Raw genomic sequence first — 19,084 nt, 5'->3', positions numbered from 1 at the left:
TGCATATATATACATATTAAGGACGAGAACAAGTTGACAATAAATAAAAAAGGTAGTTTCTGTAATAGTGGTCAACCTGGATGAAAATACGGAATTTAGATTAAATGTCCCAATTCTGATTGGACAAGTGTTGCTGCGAATTTAATCATCCCACACAGCAAACCAGACGCCTCACTGTGTTAACGGTTTCACTGCTGATTGGAAGATTTTTTTGATTTTTTTTAATAAATCATTTCATGTGTATTATGTCGGATGAACACTAAAATATGATGCAATGATATTACCGGATGGAAAGAGTTATTTTCGTGTAATATGATGATTGCATTTTATATTAAGTGCTTTTATTTTGTGTGGTAAAAGCTCGTTATACACCTTGAACATATCCCCTTTTAAATAGAATCTTTACTTTAATCGAAATTCATGCAAATTTTATATCTATATTTAGTTTGCAACTTTTTAAGAACATGTCTGTACATTCTTATTAAAAAGTTAAATGGCAAGAAAAATGTTAGGTTAAATCTTCCAAAAACAATGGTAAAATTCGAGGCAAAAAAAGAAGGATAATAAATTAATATCCAACCTGCCTTGATCTTACAGAAATCGCTAATTCACAAATCTATATGTATTTCATAGAAACGCTTTCGATATCTTCATTGCCTTAATTAATATTAGTAAAGAAAAACTTTTCCTGCATGTAATGGTGCATAAATATGGAACTATAATATTCTAACTTTTATTTAATTAACGCATATAAGTTACACATAATTTCATTTGCTATATTAGCTACATTAATTTTTATTTAAATTTACAAAGCAAAATCCGTGAAATTGATATGAAATCCTTCTGGGCTATCGCCATCTACATTATAAACCTATTTACTTAAGAAATAACAGCGAATAATCGATGAAAACGATAGGGAATGAAGTTTGTGACAGATCATATATTATACGTGATTCATTAATTCACAAATCCCGTTAAAAACAAACTTTAAATGTTGACATTGACTTCATTTTTTCTAAAAACAATTTGGATAATCTGAAATCATGGAGGAATCTCAGGCTAGTCAATCAGCATGGAAACGAAGCATGATTACTCGGTAAGTCTTAAAATTGTATTTAAAAAAAGATAAATGATAAAAAAAAAAAAAAAAAAAAAAAAAACTAGTAACCAAAAATCTAGGGATCTTACCTAATAGGAAGATGTAGTTTTGCATGGTATCATAAGTCAGTACATATTTGAACTTGTTGCTTGGGAAACGATATAGGTTATGATGGGAATTCGCCTATTTATGATATTTTTGTTATTTCAATGATTGGGGTTTTTTTTTTGGGGGGGGGAGGTTATTTTTGTTATCTTTTCCAGCAATTTGTCTCCTCCACACGTACGAGCATAAAATAAATTGTTGACGGTATTTACAACTAATCAATGGAATAACTTGACGGCTTTATAATATAAAAATGGAACAACGTCAAATCATAAATGTTTCACTTTTTGTAAGATTCATTCTGGAAAAGTGACATGGCAAAATTATTAAAACGATTAAAAGAATTGTTATCCGAGTAAGGGAAATTAAAAAAGAAATCGGACTATTATTTTATTCTAATTCGGAGGTCAACAGCATTACATTGCTACAGCAGATAAGAAATGCCATTTCCTTCGGATTTCAAACTCCTTTTTTTTTGTTTTCGCAACGATCGTGTTTTGCTTTTGCAACGAATTGATTCGAATTCATGTTTTTCGGACTTATATGTATACGTTCTAGGATAAATCGTCAGTCGTGTGTACATTTGACTGTAGCGGTTTGTGTGTTTTATTGCATGAGAGATGTGACTTAAATGATATGATAAATTGAATTGCATGCACTCTTATGGGGTGTGGGTGGGGGTTTAGAGTGTAGAGAAAAGGGAACAAAAGCACAAATTATAGAGAGTTAAATGTGTTAAAAATATAAAGAATGAAGAATAATTAGAGAATAATGGATTAAAAGTATATAGAAAAGAGAAAATGACCTAGAAATAATAGAATACAGAAACAAAGAACCATCATCCAAACCCTCGTACATTTGTTACAGGATATAGGAATTGTGTGCGACAAATATATTCTATACATTTGTTGAACTAAAACTGGTTTACATAGGAAAGTTATTGCTTGCTTTAATGTTATTTAAAAGTAATTAAATGAAAATAAAATTTTATGATCTTAAAATCGTTTAATCAACCGACACGTTGTATTATTTTCTTCCACTGTCATTCTTTAAAAATTGAAAAAAATATTTTATTGCCTAATTCAAACTATGACGGGATCTTTATTGTTTTGTCAAAGTTCTCAAAACGCCCTGCCCCACTTTTATTAACGTGGCCATTTTCGCCATTGAAACTGAATAGCACCTCCCCCTTTTTTCTCAGTTTAAAAAAAAAAAAATAATAATAAATAACAGTATTTGAATTAGATATTTGAAATTCTATTATGCAGTGATCTTGTCTTGAAAATACAAATGTCATCAAATTTAAAAAAAAATATAAATATACCGTTCTGAAAAACTTTTATCGTTTTAAGTCACAGTTGTCAGTTCTGTAATGCGATCTCGATAAGGTCAACTTTTCACTTTTTAAAAGCACGTATAATTAATAGGTACTTTATATCCTATAAACAAAACATAGCTATGGTGTTTACACAGGGAACCTAGGAACTCTTATACCTCTACTAAATTCCATGACACGCCACGAGAGTATGTATAAATTATATCCGTGTATCACTAAATGCAAATAAAACAAGAAAAGACCACAAGTATGTTTGACTTGTCTTTTTAATTAATTTTTGTTGTTGATACGACATCTGGTGGAATTTTGACCATTACAGATGAACTGTCACTAAAACATCACTGCATTGTCGTGTTAAAAACTTTAACAGAACAATCGTGCCAAAGAAAGTATCTAATGGACTCGGGGGGGGGGGGGGGGGGGGGGGGGGTAACTTCCTATTATTGGGTATATACATACGGGGATGTGCCAAAAATATGAATCATAATTTTGCGAGATTTTATATAAAAATGACCCTCCTTTTTAATGACATCCTATATTAAAATGCATTTACGTTTGATAACTGTGTATTGATTTGGGGTATGATCTACATATCATATACAAATATGCTATTGAGAACCTTACATTATTAATGGTCAATTATTAATATATTAAATTAAATCAATTCATTTGAAAGTTCACCTTTCAAACAAGTTCCCAAATGAACCCCATAAATTTGTCTCTTCAATCATATATAAATAATTAAGGGTAGCTGGTATATTTATGAATTATGTGTGATGATGAGTTAGTGCTTATTAAAGCATGGGTCATATTTTAAATATTGTATATAAGTATAGGTCATTCTTTCTTAAATATTGTATATAAGTATAGGTCATTCTTTCTTAAATATTTATATAACTATAGGTACTGAATTTCAGTGAATGTTATATTAAAATGGGTACGTTTTTTGAGGCAAAAATGGCACACCCCTACCAAAAAAATATCGAAGTTAACCCCCCCCCCCCCCGTGAATGGACTATAGTAAGATAGTTCCTGATTTCGAGGACCACAACGTTAAATTATATAGTCCATTTAATTTTTAAACTAATAAAAACGTTATCTTCCAAATTCTTCAGATATTATGCACCAAGCAGCATGATGCCATCATGGTGTTCCTATTATGCCGAAAAAGATTTAAAAAAAATGTATAATTTAAAACTACTTATTGATCGAAAGAACTATAATTGAAGTCTTCTTCATTTGATATTCTGAGACTGGAGAGCAGAAAGAGTTGTTTTTTAACGGAATATTCATTTTCGTGATCTTATGCTCCCATATTTTTTTTTTTCGTCACGCTGAATTTTTTTTTTTAATTTTGTACTCAATTATTTTCTGTAATAGCTGTATCTAGTGTTGCTGGGTATTCATTTATTTTCATCCCGTCCTGAGCAAGAGTATAGAATCATTATAGTCATGTTTAGGTCTTACCAGGTCAGAAAACGTTTGTTATAATCATTCTGCATTGTAAAAATTAAAAAAGATACGTTTCTACGGTTTTCTCTGTATATATTTTTATAGGTAAAAAAACGAATAAAAAAAAATTTTGCAAGCTCATCACTTTTAGATATTTTGTGCGTCCTGTCACTGCATGACTCTATAACCCTTTAGTAAATGACCCAAGTCGTGAATGTGGGTGTCCATTAGAAGATTCGACTCTTTTTTTTTCATTGAATATGTCCACTCTGCATAAATTTTAGAAATCAGCTCTTTGAAAAAATTCAACACTTGCTTTTTCCATAGAACATATTTTATTTGGAGCAGACGAACAAACGTGACACCAAGGTTAACTATACAAATCCTTGGTGACACAATCCCTTTCAGAAATGTACATAGTTATATACGCCATACAAAAAGACTATATATATTTGATTAATTTTGCTGTATCTTAAAGTGTACTCGTATCCAACTGTTACTGTTTTAAAACATAATATATTCACTGGGGTAAATGTGATCTCCGTAACTTCGGTTAGTACTTACGTATATGGGACAACATCCCTAATGCGCCTCGAAATGAGGAACTCAAAAGTCACGTGTAAAGAAAAAATCGCTGTGTAGTGATATTGGACATGTTTCTATTTTTAACAAATGACTGAACTTAATTATTTGTGGTGATTAGGAAAGTAGAGGAACATAGAATAAATGTGTAAAAACTATGGAGCTATTGAATGTGTTCAAAGTATTAAATTTTCAAAGAACTTATTGTGTTAAAAAGGGGATATTTTACCACAAGGAGCCGCATCACAAAAGGATGTTCGGGGTTTGCTAATTTACGGAAAAAGTAATCTCACTTCGTACCCCGAAAATTTAACCACATATGTGAAAATGTCACAGCTTCGAAACGAGCTATCATACATATCCAAGTTTACGATATGGACTGAGCTACAGGAAAAAACGTTACCATTACCGCCTATGTAAAAACAATTAAAGATATTGAGCCATATATCCAAAGATGGCGGACGATGTTTCTGGTCAATATTTCTTTTGTCAATTCTTTAATAATTCAGTTACGGATATCAATATTTGCAGTTATGTATAATTGACAACTTATTAACTTCAGTTACCCATATCATCACGATATTTTAGATGGCTGTTTTCTCCATTTAGCCGTTGAATTATGAAAAAAAACATAGTATTCCAGTTTCAAATTTAGTAATACTTTAAATAAGACACGAAATACCGAAGAATAATACAGAATTATTACAGAATTGACAAAAGAAAAATTGACCAGAAACATCGTCCGCCATCTTTGGATATACGTAACTGCAGTTACGGAGATCACATTTACCCCAGTGATATTTATTGTATATGTTTTTTGAATATTGTACTTATTTGGAGTGGATAATTTTAAGTTGTTATAACTTGTGTCCAAACCAATTGTATATTTAGAGAATAAAATATATTTAAAAGTAAGTTATAACCATCATTGCCATCATTCAGTCAAGATCAGTCAATAATTAAATTCATTATATATAAATACTCAATTTTTAAATAGTGGGGGTCTAAATAAAAAAATAAAACTTGATATTAAAAATGTTCTAACAGAGTAGTAAGTCTTCTTCGCCTTTTACAGGTAACACATACCAGTATAATTTGTTATATATATGTGTATATGGCCTGGAAATTATTAAAAAAAAAACCTAAACTATTTGGTTTTCCCGCCAATATTAACTTTTTTGTACGGGGAAAAGTTGTCATTAGAAACGGAAGTTGTTAGCGCAATGATATCAGTCGCGTATCAATTATATGCATAGATAGTTAAAGAAAACAATTGATTTAATAAAACAACAAACTGATATGTAATATACAAGAAATTTTCCATATAACATTAATATAGAATTTTTAAATTGATTTAAATATATACATTCAGCAAGAACTTTATTATACGGAGGTAGTTCCGATAATGCACTTCGGTCAAGGTTGATAAACAGCTGAAAACGAATGTTAGTTCAAGGTATCAAGCTTGAAAAGCCGTATTAGACTCTAATTAAGAGATCTACATTGTATGATCAGCAGTATTTATTTATTTATTCAGTCAAATACAATGTAAATAGTATCACCACATTACACATTAAACTTTCAACTGGCACTTTGAGCTCAAATAAAAATCACCGACTTGTCATCACAGGCACATTACTTAGATGTTTGTTTTAAAAATCCATGGATGGAACCAATTGAATTATCAACCTCAATCTCTGGATTTAAAGTCAGTGCTCTAACCATTTGAGCCAAAGATCTTCCATTTACTCAACTCATCAGACGTACATGTAGTTTGACTACTTCTACTAGTACTAGTTCTATATTGTTTATATCCAGGCTACACTACACTCTTCCCCCTTTTCTTTTTTACGGGCTTCGTACGATGTATCCAAGCAACTCACAGATTCACTACTGTACAACTGGCAATATTCTACATACACTCGTGTACCAGTAGTATATGTTGCAGCACCAATGTGAAAATCCATGGTTGAGGGGGGTTTTGGCTAGGTATAGGTTTAGGACGTGCATCGTCAAGAGGCGGCTTACGATGGTGTACAATGCCTGCCTTCATTCACGGTGCCATGGTCATCAAGAGACCTGCAATATTCTTACGTGCGGCTTCCCGATGAAAATTTTTCACCTGTAATATTTTTTTACGGGTCCTGATCCTGAAATCCTGGGCTTAAAAATATGGTAGCCAGAGGTCCCGAATTTAAGGAAATTTAAATCCTGACATCCAGATATTCGAAAAAAGAATTCCCAGATTCCAAAAGGATCAATCCTGAAATCCAGAGCTTAAAAACAACCGATCCCATTGTCCCGATAAAGGTCATACCCCCACTCATGAATGGTACAACAATGTACCAGCAGGATTTCAAATCCCTCAATTTCAGAATGTAAAGGCAGCACTTAAACCCTTTGAGCCAGATTAGACCTTTTCTAACTCAACTAGTTACACTACCTTTATATCTCCAGGTTTACAACATGTTTTTGGGGTTGGAAATACAATGTATGTGCTAGTCGACTTGTATGCATAAATGTAGACCAGTCACCTAGAAATGGTTCTACATTGTTTACCTAGGAGATGTTACATACACATCCCAGACTGCGTGCCAGTTGACTTGCACATGTTCTAGACCCCCAAAATAAAGATATGGGACAAAAGAATTTTACAGTGCCATGGTATTCACTAGCCCCTATTTTAAAATCAGCCATCACATCACATTATATCAGTCTCTGTTTTGATTTATCATGCATGTACATATTAATTGCATATATATGTACATTGTACTGATCTTAGAAGGACTTCTGATTTGGAAGTACATTTTGTTGATAGTCCAAGCTTGTAATTAAAAAAAAAAGTAACATACATTTGTATGTCTCCCATGATTCTATGTACTACTCTAGCTATATATGGATCAAAGCAATTTGTTTATTCTACTGTAGCAGTTTATGACTAATTTTTTACATGTTTTAAATTCATTTACTGTGTTTTATTTATCATTCAAGCTAAGGGAATAACTTAAGACTGGAAACACGCCTCGAAACTTGATTGTTCATGAATTACAGTACCACCAATTTCACCATTACATATAGGAGATGAAAGTGTGATTGACTACTTATTGAGTCTTAAGATTGGTTGTCCTGCAGTAAAGTTAAAAATGAGGATAAAAATTTTCCTAGTTGGTCTGACTCTCAAAAAGCTGTTTTCATGTCATTTTCACAATCATACAGTGCATTCAGGATAAAGAGTTTAAAATCATGTATTTCATTAAGTTGGCAGGGATGGGTGAGAGATTTGCTGCACATGCTCAACTGTTAAATATTTATATTATGTATAAACATTGAAGTACCATTTTTCAGTAAATCATAATTACTTTTATCATGATTATTATGTTTTAACAGTGTAGCAAACAAGATCAAGATGGGCAAGAAGCTAGAAAAGGGGCTGAAAGAAAAAAATGCTTCTGCTGTCAGTCAGGACGAGGAAAACCCAAATAAAACTCCAGGTTTGTAAACTGTCTCCACACGTGAAGCCTGCCTCCTTGGGTGGAGAATTTTCTCCCTGTGTAGTAGTCTGAGATTACTCTGAAGTCCAACGGCTGATTTGCCAGACAATCTTGGGCCGGGACGCCCCAGCTTGTCTGACATAACAGCCGTTAGACGTCAGAGTTATCTCAGACTACCTGTGTTAGTGGCCTTCAAACTATTTACACTTTTTGGTCGGTTGTTGTCTCGCTGACACAATTGCCATTTCCATTCTCAATTTTATTTTGCATTGGACATTCACCTGAACTAACAAGTTTTTTTTTAATTAGTGGTAATAGAATTTTAAATTACATACATAATTTCAAAGAGAGTCCGACAGAGAAATGTATTTATATATTTACAGAAATCATTGCTTTTGGTCCAGTAATGAATTGTATTTTACAAATTAAACACAACTATCTTGTTCTTTAACTGGAATTGACCAACCGACTTTCAGAAATTACAGCATTAAATGCTTGTTTCAAAAAAATCGAAGGGTTTTATCATATTTATTAATATTGTTTTCAATTATCTTAGTCATGTAAGTGAACGAAAGTTTCATTTTAACATCACTGAGATGAAAAAATGGCTTCATCCATATGAGAATAAAAACTGTAAGTTTGTCAAAATAATTTCTATTCCATTTTGAAAAAGAAAATATTAAAATTCCCTAAACATTCATGCTTCTGATTCAGTCTATGATCAATCTTTTTCATTCATGTTTTACAGTATTGAAACAAATACAATATACATGTATTTTAACCTAAGAGTTGAAATATGATAGTTTAAGGGTAACCACTAAAGTTAAAGGAATGATGTTTGCTAAGCAGTGGTATAAATGTACCAGTATAAGAATTTCTTGCTGTGTTGAAGACCCATTGGTGGCCTTCAGCTTTTTTTCTACTCTTTGGTTGGGTTGTTGTCTCTTGACACATTCCCCATTTCCATTCTCAATTTTTAGCATTGGCACATCCAATTTACATTTAGTTAATTTTGCCTCATCTTATTCTTCTCAGTCATGCTCTTTTGACTAGGAAGGTTTCTAGTTGTTTATGAATTTCAAACTTTGCATTGTACATTGATGTATCAAAATTAAACATATCTCTGATTCAGCATTTTATTTTTACAATATATTTATGTTTGTTGAAAGTATTAAGTTCAGTTTTAAATTAAGCTGAATTATTTAAACCTGTAGAAGTGAATTATTTCAAACAAGCTGTTCAAAAATCGTCTAACACTAAAACTCTATCTGACGACTACATATATATATATATATATATGTTTGTACGTTCTCCAAAACTACCCATTGCATTGACATACTCTTCAAATATGGCAGTATATTTTAAGTTAAGTTTTACATATGATATATAGAGGGATTCAGAGCTGCTCTGAAAGGAAGCAGACAGCACAACATATAGTTTTAATTGTTCATTGGAGAATGTTTTAAATGTGAATAGCTTTGAGAAGACTAACTGTTGCCAACACTGCACAAAGTTTTTGAGGGATCATACACATTCATCAGTGTCTTACTTGAAAGAAGAATACATATATAATTTCCTAATTTTCACAACAACTACTTTTACCTAAACATTGTTTAATACCATGATTCATGATCAATGTCTTAAAAGATTCCAAATATTTTCAGGAACAATTTATGCATTTTTATTTCAGTTAAAGCAGTCATTTGGGCAAATATAGATATAAATAGTATGAAATTTGATTTAGTTACAAAAGTTTTTGTTCTTCATGTTTTTATGCCCCACCTACGATAGTAGAGGGGCATTATGTTTTCTGGTCTGTTCATCCGTCTGTTCGTCCTTCTGTCCTGCTTCAGGGTAAAGTTTTTGTTACCTACATGTATGATATGATCTTTCTAATTTAAATGCCAAATCAGATTTTTTTAACCCACTTTCAGGGTCCACTAAACATAGAAAATGATAGTGTGAGTGGGACATCTGTGTACTATGGACACATTCTTGTTTTTATGCCCCACCTACGATACACCTACGATAGTAGAGGGGCATTGTTTTCTGGTCTGTGCCTCCGTTCGTTTGTCCGTCCGTCCGTCCGTCCCACTTCAGGTTAAAGTTTTTGGTCAAGGTAGTTTTTGATGAAGTTGAAGTCCAATCAACTTGAAACTTAGTACACATGTTCCCCATGATATGATCTTTCTAATTTTAATGCCAAATTATAGTTTTGACCCCAATTTCATGGTCCACTGAACATAGAAAATGATAATGCGAAGTTCAGGTTAAAGTTTTTGGTCAAGGTAGTTTTTGATGAAGTTAAAGTCGCATCAACTTGAAACTTAATACACATGTTCCCTATGGTATTATCTTTCTAATTTTAATTCCAAATTAAAGTTTTGACCCCAATTTCACGGTTCAGTCACTGAACATGGAAAATTATAGTGCGAGTGGGGCATCCGTGTACTATGGACACATTCTTGTTAATGATTGTATTATTGAGCATGAATTGTAATACAGAAGTTCAAATTTTGTATTTTGATTAATGGTACCACACCTTCCAACTTTAGATATGAAGTTTACAAAAGAATTGTACATAACATATATAAATATGGTTCTGAAAACTCAAAATGTACATTTTTGAACTTCTGAAATATGATAGTTTGTTGATTCAGTATTTAACATGACAAATCATTGATTTTAGCTATAGTCATATAGACTTTAAAAATTTCAATAAAATTTGAATTCAAAATTTAAAACAATTAATTTTTATACAGCCTTTGCGGTCGTATATTGGTATGATGTTAGAGTCATCGTCGTCGTCCGAAGACACATTGGTTTTCACTCCATAACTTTAGTATAAGTAAATAGAAATCTATGAAATTTTAACACAAGGTTTATAAACACAAAAGGAAGGTTGGGGTTGATTTTGGGAGTTTTGGTCCCGACAGTTTAGGAACTAAGGGCCAAAAAAGGGCAAAAGGGCCCAAATAAGCATTTTTCTTGGTTTTAGCACCATAACTTTAGTATAAGTAAATAGAAATCTAGGAAATTTAAACACAAGATTTATGACCACAAAAGGAAATCTAACTGTGTATGTAGATTCTTAACTTTTGGTCCCGTTTTCAAATTGGTCTACATTAAGGTCCAAAGGGTCCAAAATTAAACTTAGTTTGATTTTAACAAAAAATGAATTCTTGGGGTTCTTTGATATGCTAAATCTAAACATGTACCGTACTTAGATTTTTGATTATGGGCCCAGTTTTCAAGTTGGTCCAAATCGGGGTCCAAAATTAAACTTGTTTGATTTCAACAAAAATTGAATTCTTGGGGTTCTTTGATATGCTGAATCTAAACATGTATTAAGATTTTTGCTTATCTGGCCAGTTTTCAAGTTGGTCCAAATCGTGGTCCAAATTAAACTTTGTTTGATATCAACAAAAATTGAATCCTTGGGGTTCTTTGATATGCTGAATCTAAACATGTATTTAGATTTTTGATTATAGGCCCAGTTTTCAAGTTGGTCCAAATCGTGGTCCAAAATTGAACTTTATTTGATTTCATCAAAAATTGAATTCTTGGGGTTCTTTGATACATGTATGCTGAATCTAACCATATATTTAGATTTTTGATATTGCACCATAATAGGTAAATGTCCAATTTAAAATTTTTAAGTTTTTAAGTTTAAGTTCTTAGACCACATTCATTCTGTGTCAGAAACCTATGTTGTGTCAACTATTTAATCACAATCCAAATTCAGAGCTGTATCAAGCTTGAATGTTGTGTCCATACTTGCCCCAACTGTTCAGGGTTCGAACTCTGCAGTCGTATAAAGCTGCGCCCTGTGGAGCATCTGGTTTAAAATAAATAAGGCCGTTAGTTTTTTCATTTGAATTGTTTTACATTGTCATTTCAGGCCCTTTTATAGCTGACTATGTGGTATGGGCTTTGCCTATTGTTGAAGGCCGTACAGTGACCTATAGTTGTTAATTTCTGTCACTTTGGTCTCTTTTGGAGAGTTGTCTCATTGGCAATGATACCATATCTTCTTTTTATATAGATATAGCCCATAGAGATTTTCATAAGTCTCTATAGGGTCCTTTAGAATAATACTTATTACAAAAAATGTTCTTTCCTCTTTTGAATTGACTACGTGTACATGTTTATTTCAAGAAAGGTAACGCTATCTGAAATTGTCATATATTCATTAATATAACTTTTATCGTGTTTACATTATTTAGTTACCACACAACTGTTAAAAACTGTATCTTTGAGCATATTTATCATTATCATTGAAGACTAATTGTAACTGCAGTGCAAAAACTGCTTTATCTGTTTCAAATCGGCTTAATTAAATTTTATATAGAATAAAACAGATATCTTGCATTTGAAAGTTTGATATTTTCAAATGTACTTGCAGACTTACATTAAATGAAAATGACCATTTTATGAAATCATGATTAATTTGTCCTTAATTATTTGTAGAACCCTACAGCTGCACAGGGAATTTTCAGGCAGATTTTACAGAATTATGCAGACGTAACAGCATGACATATATACCACCTATAATTCCTAGAGCTCGTCCTCCAACAGTAATGGGCCATACAGAAAGTGGAAAACCAGATAAAGGCAAGGGAAAAGCTCCACAGGCTCCTGTTGAGCCTGATCCTGATCCGGAGCAAGATTTGGATGGTGGTGTGTTGTTTGTTGTGAATTAAAATCAATACTTTAAAATGTTATCAATCATGAGGTATCAGTTCTTGTAGTTGTTATGGGACATTTCAATCTTGAAATTTATTCAAAATAGTCTTTGGTCGGGTCATTGTCTGTTTGACACATTTCCCATTTCCTTTCTCAATTTTTTTAAACTACAAGCCACTCAATTAAGATGAAAAAAATCCATGATTGAAAGCACTTTTACAGTACATGTATACACTAATTTAATACAAAATTTTTTATGAAAAAACAACATTTTAAAACTTATCATTATAAGAGTACCTCTTTTGTCGTCAATAACAAGGTATTTAAAATGGTTTTTTTTTTTTGGTAATGGTTTTTATTTTATATGGTTAAAATGAGGTTTGAATAATTTTACTAAAGATTTTTTTTTCTAAAATTGGAATATCAATTTTGTGAATGGTGTAAAAAAAAAATGGAAATTAGGTGCATTGTAGATTTTAGATAGCAAATTATCTTTTTATAATGATACAACATAACATAATTATGTCTTTATCAACAAATAGAAATAATAATTTTTAACAAACATTATTGTAAATAATTCAAAAATAATGTAAAAAGGTGATAGTTGTAGTGTAGTTTCACTACTTGGGCAAACATTGGACATGTCATGTTTAGTTTCACTAATTAGGCAAACTTTGGATGTGTCATGTGTAGTTTCACTAATTGGACAAACTTTGGACATGTCATGGGTAGTTTCACTAATTGGGCAAACTATCGACATGTCATGTGTAGTTTCACTAATTAGACAAACTTTGGACATGTCATGTGTAGTTTCACTAATTGGAGAAATTTTGGACATGTCATGAGTAGTTTCACTAATTGGACAAACTTTGGACATGTCATGTAGTTGCATATGCTTATAGATAGATTGACTAACTAAATTAACATCATATTTTTAAATTAAAAAGTATCTTGAAATTAACATATATAATTGAGTCAAAGTATACATGCATGTGCAATATTTTACACACACTTTTTCATGAATATTTGTATGTATTGAAAAAAAATCTTGCACAGCATCTGAATTTTCAACTTATTTATAAAAAAAATGATATATGCACCAATTATACTTCCTGAGAAACTATAAGATAAATATTTGTCTCACAGATGATTTGCACACCAACAACATTTGCAGTGACCCATTAATATTAAAGTTTCATTATAACAGAAAAGTAAAAAGGTTTTCAGTTTAACATTAGATTTAAAATGTTGCAAAGCATCTAGAAGGATACTAGAATTTGTCATGTGTTGAGAATATGAAATTCATTATGTTATTAGAATTTAAAATTCATTATGTAATTAGAATTTAAAATTCATTATGTAATTAGAATTTAAAATTCATTATGTAATTAGAATTTAAAATTCATTATGTAATTAGAATTTAGAATTCATTATGTATTAAGAATTTAGAATTAATTATATATTTAGAATTTAAAATTCATCATGTATTGAGATTTTAAAAGTCGTTATGTATTTAGAATTTAAATTTCATTATGTATTGAAAATTTAAAAATCATTATCTATTTAGAATTAAAAGTTCCGTAGATGTTAGGATTTATTACAACAAAAGTCCTTTATTTTCAGAAGGAATAGAAGCACCACCCAAGACATTTACAATTAAAGAAAAATTTGAATACTTCAAACCTAGTGTACAAGTAGAGATGGAAAACTTTGATAAACCAGACACTGTGACTGAAATTTATATTAGAGGTACATTATTGGTATAAATTAGAAGAATTGTAGCATGTTTTTAAGGATCTTTATTTTTTTCTAGTCTGGTTTAATTTATCCATCCATTGGTTGCCTGTACAGTCCCTCATTAGAACGAGTTTGGGTTTAAGGTAGTTTTAAGAGTCACATTAACTTGAAAGCAAGCTGATGAAATATGCAAAGTTCTTCATGATGTTAACTTTCTACTTTTTGAATGCAAAATCAGTGTTTTTACCCCGATTTAGCTATTCCCTGAACTTGGAAATGGGATAGCTTGAAATCTGTACAATTTTGGAGAAAAAAAATCTAGATCAATGAATATCCTTATAAAATGATTCATATGAAGTCACTCCTAGACAAAACCACTCTATATTATATTTCTGATATTTTCTAAGAATTCTTAGTTAAGTTAAAAATGTGTTCTTACATCACAGACATTTCAGTGTATTATATGATCATCTTATTGATACTTTAGGTTGGAAAATAGTTGAACCCATAATGGAGATATTTAAACAGTGCTGGCCTAAGATGGCAAAATTACATACAATCAAGTAAGTCTCATCTTTTTATTCCCCACTTAGGGACATTATGTTTTCCCGTCTGGCGTCTGTTCATCAGTCTGTCTGTCCTGTTTCAGGTTAAAGTTTTTTGATATGGTAGTTTTTGATGAAGTTGAAGTTCAATTAACTTTAAACTTAGTAACTATAGTGACGATCAGAATAAAAATATCTAGCTAAATTTAGATTCATGACGTCATTTTCAGTTAAATGCAGATACTAAGAATATTGATAATTTCAATAACATGTACAAAGTCTTGCAAAATACAAATTAAGAATACAAAGAAAAAACATTAGTTTTATCGTTTGAATTGTTTCACATTCGTCATTTAGGGGCCTTCTATAGCTTACTATGAGGTATACCCATTGTTGAAGGCCCTATGGTGACCTATAGTTGTTAATTTCTGTGTCATTTGGTCTCATTGTGGAGAGTTGTCTCATTGACAATCATACCACATCTTCTTATTTATATTAAACCTACTTTTCTAATGCATTATTTAAATAAGTAACATATAAATTAAGGACTTTCACTCAGTCAATAAGTTATATATGGACCTGTTATTTTATATTGACACTTGAACAGATCCATATGTAGCATATTGACCTCGTTAAAAGTCCATTATTGAAATAATGCATACATTTTTTTAGCTCACCTGGCCCGAAGGGCCAAGTGAGCTTTTCTCATCACTTGGCGTCCGGCGTCCGTCGTCGTCGTCGTCCGTCGTCGTCGTCCGGCGTTAACTTTTACAAAAATCTTCTCCTCTGAAACTACTAGGCCAAATTAAACCAAACTTGGCCACAATCATCATTGGGGTATCTAGTTTAAAAATTGTGTCCGGTGACCCCGCCAACTAACCAAGATGGCCGCCATGGCTATAAATAGAACATAGTGGTAAAATGCAGTTTTTGGCTTATAACTCAAAAACCAAAGCATTTAGGGAAAATCTGACATGGGGTAATATTGTTAATCAGGTTAAGATCTATCTGCCCTGAAATTTTCAGATGAATCTGACATTCCGTTGTTAGGTTGCTGCCCCTGAATTGGTAATTTTAAGGAAATTTTGTTGTTTTTGGTTATTATCTTGAATATTATTTTAGATAGAGATAAACTGTAAAAAGCAATAATGTTCAGCAAAGTAAGATCTACAAATAAGTCAACATGACCAAAATGATCAGTTGACCACTTTAGGAGTTATTGCCCTTTATAGTCAATTTTTAACCATTTTTCGTAAATCTTAGTAATCTTTTAGAAAAATCTTCTCCTCTGAAACTGCTGGGCCAAATTATTGAAACTTGGCCACAATCATCATTGGGGTATCTAGTTTAAAAATTGTGTCCGGTGACCCCGCCAACTAACCAAGATGACCGCCATGGCTATAAATAGAACATAGGGGTAAAATGCAGTTTTTGGCTTATAACTCAAAAACCAAAGCATTTAGAGCAAATCTGACGTGGGTAAAATTGTTAATCAGGTGAAGATCTATCTGCCCTGAAATTTTCAGATGAATTGGACAACCTGTTTTTGGGTTGCGGCCCCTTAATTGGTAATTTTAAGGAAATTTTGCTGTTTTTGGTTATTATATTGAATATTATTATAGATATAGGTAAACTGTAAACAGCAATAATGTTCAGCAAGGTCAGATTTACAAATAAGTCAACATGACCAAAATGGTCAGTTGACCTCTTTAGGAGTTATTGCCCTTTAAAGTTAATTTTTAACCATTTTTCGTAAATTTTATATATCTTTTACTAAAATCTTCTTCTCTGAAACTGCTGTGCCAAATTGATCCAAACTTGGCCACAATCATCTTTGGGGTTTCTTGTTTAAAAAATGTGTCTGGTGACCTGGCCATCAAACCAAGATGGCCGCCACGGCTAAAAATAGAACATAGGGGTAAAATGCAGTTTTTGGCTTATAACTCAAAAACCAAATAATTTAGAGAAAATCTGACATGAAGTAAAATTGTTAATCAGGTCAAGATCTATCTGCCCTGAAATTTTCAGATGAATTGGACAACCTGTTTTTGGGTTGCGGCCCCTGAATTGGTAATTTTAAGGAAATTTTGCTGTTTTTGGTTATTATATTGAATATTATTATAGATATAGGTAAACTGTAAACAGCAATAATGTTCAGCAAAGTAAGATCTACAAATAAGTCAACATGAACAAAATGGTCAATTGACCCCTGTAGGAGTAATTGACCTTTGTAGTCAATTTTCAATCTGCTTCCTTTGTTTAATATTCACATAGACCAAGGTGAGCGACACAGGCTCTTTAGAGCCTCTAGTTTTATTTATTTTTTCAGTTTGTGGAATTGTGGCTTGTCAGGGGAAGTAATCACAATTCTTGCATCTACAATTACAGAGATACCAGAAATGAGGTAACATTCATTGAAAACCTGATAACAGCATATTTACTTATAACAGCAATTTCTTAAATAATATAAATGTGGGGAACGGATAAAAGGTTTTCTTCTTGAGCTATAATATAGATTTCAGTGAATCAACAACCCACATAGGGTAGCTTGAAAAGAGTGTAAACATTTGACAATAATTGTATTGCCTTCAATTAGGGGTCATCTATAATTGTCAACCATTTTCCAAAATGTACAAAATCTGCACTTGGGGGGAGGGGGTTAAAAAATCAACATATATTAAACCTATATTAACAGACAGGATTTTCTTTTTGTTAAAATAGATTGATTCTTGTCTTCATATCTGAAAATGGTTGATGTACACTTTTTTTGATGGAGGGTGGGGGGGTGTCGAAAAAGAGTATATTTAGTACACTTTGGAAAATGGTTGACAATTATTGATGAACCCTAAAGTACCATAAAGATATCATTGTAAAGTATAAAAAACATGCATCAATCTGAGAGAAAGAACAGCTCAGTAGTCTAACATTTACGCCTCAAACAAAAACAACTTACAAGTAGATTGTTTTAGCCGTTCGACTGCACGTTTTCAAGTTGCATATTATTTGTTGGAAAATTGTACAAAGTAGGAAATGTAAATGAAATTATGTTATTTCTTACAGAAACCTTGTTTTAGATGGTAATACAGTTGTAGAAGAAAATTGGCATGAATTAATGGGAGAAGAAAGCCCGTAAGTTTTGCTTTTTTTATGTAACGTTTAGCATGCAACAAAGTTTATCATATTAAAAATATTAAAAGGGATGTCATATATTTGAAAATGTGTTATTGTGATTCGTGAGAATTTGAATGTCATTAAAAATGTAAATGATAAGTAGATAGTTGTTTATTTTGGGGAATGTTTTATCTTATTGTTGTACATTTTTAACTTGTAACCATTTATTTGTACAGATTACAATAATCTACACAAATACATTAAGTAAGATTCATTCTGATCATTGGTGAAAGTATTCAAAAACAGAATTTGCAAACTGTGTTTTGACTACATTGTACAGTATTGTGAACTGTGTTTTGACTACTTTGTACAGTAATATGTTGATTTGTTGTTGCTATGCAATATCTAATGCATGGACCAGGAGTTTACCATTTAATATTTTAATTGCATTATACTATTCCAGTATACAGAATTTGTCATTGCGTCACTGTGGGATTACAGATAAAGGAGCAGAACAAATTGGTCAAGCTTTAGGTAGTACAAAGAGATGTAATACAAAGCTTATCTCTCTGAACCTGTCAGGAAATAGAATTACAGATGTCGGTGCTGAACATATAGCTTTAGTAAGTTATTGTTGGAGGGTTAGGTGTTAACAGTTATGATGATTAAAATAAAATAATTACCTTTAAGTCAACAATCCACTAGAGTCACTAGGGCATATACAAAACAACTATAGGCACTCTATTGCCTTCAACAATGTAAAATGACCATTCACTAAAGTGTTAAGCTAATAAAGATGTGAATCAGTTAAAAAGTTGTACAAAAAAAGATTAAAGATTTTAGTAAATAGCTGCATGACAAAAATTTTTTGCAGGAAAATTCAAGTTACAGGATAAGGCAGAAATAAGTCATATGTGAATAATGTTCTTGTTTTTTTCAG

The 19,084-nt window shown here is 31.7% G+C and overlaps 1 protein-coding gene across 28 annotated transcripts in view; it reads left to right on the top strand.

The window, feature by feature from the left end:
• Positions 1–19,084, top strand: part of LOC139520723 (leucine-rich repeat-containing protein 71-like) — a 44,022-nt gene that overhangs the window by 11,778 nt on the left and 13,160 nt on the right. For 7 of the 28 annotated variants that reach the window (XM_071313613.1, XM_071313609.1, XM_071313603.1 and 4 more), the window contains exons 2-9: positions 7,962–8,065; positions 9,756–9,791; positions 12,536–12,745; positions 14,375–14,500; positions 14,976–15,051; positions 17,363–17,437; positions 18,094–18,162; positions 18,608–18,767. In XM_071313613.1, coding sequence (XP_071169714.1) covers positions 7,962–8,065; positions 9,756–9,791; positions 12,536–12,745; positions 14,375–14,500; positions 14,976–15,051; positions 17,363–17,437; positions 18,094–18,162; positions 18,608–18,767 — 856 coding nt within the window. Of the gene's footprint in view, positions 1–5,909; positions 6,123–7,961; positions 8,066–9,755; positions 9,792–12,535; positions 12,746–14,374; positions 14,501–14,975; positions 15,052–17,362; positions 17,438–18,093; positions 18,163–18,607; positions 18,768–19,084 lie in introns of those variants that run through there. The other 21 variants (XM_071313612.1, XM_071313604.1, XM_071313618.1 and 18 more) reach the window with 13 other exon arrangements.

This window comes from Mytilus edulis, chromosome 4, assembly GCF_963676685.1.
Source record: "Mytilus edulis chromosome 4, xbMytEdul2.2, whole genome shotgun sequence".
NCBI lineage: Eukaryota > Metazoa > Mollusca > Bivalvia > Mytilida > Mytilidae > Mytilus > Mytilus edulis.
Note: the sequence above shows the minus strand (reverse complement) of the source record. Positions and strands in the feature narration are given on the sequence as shown.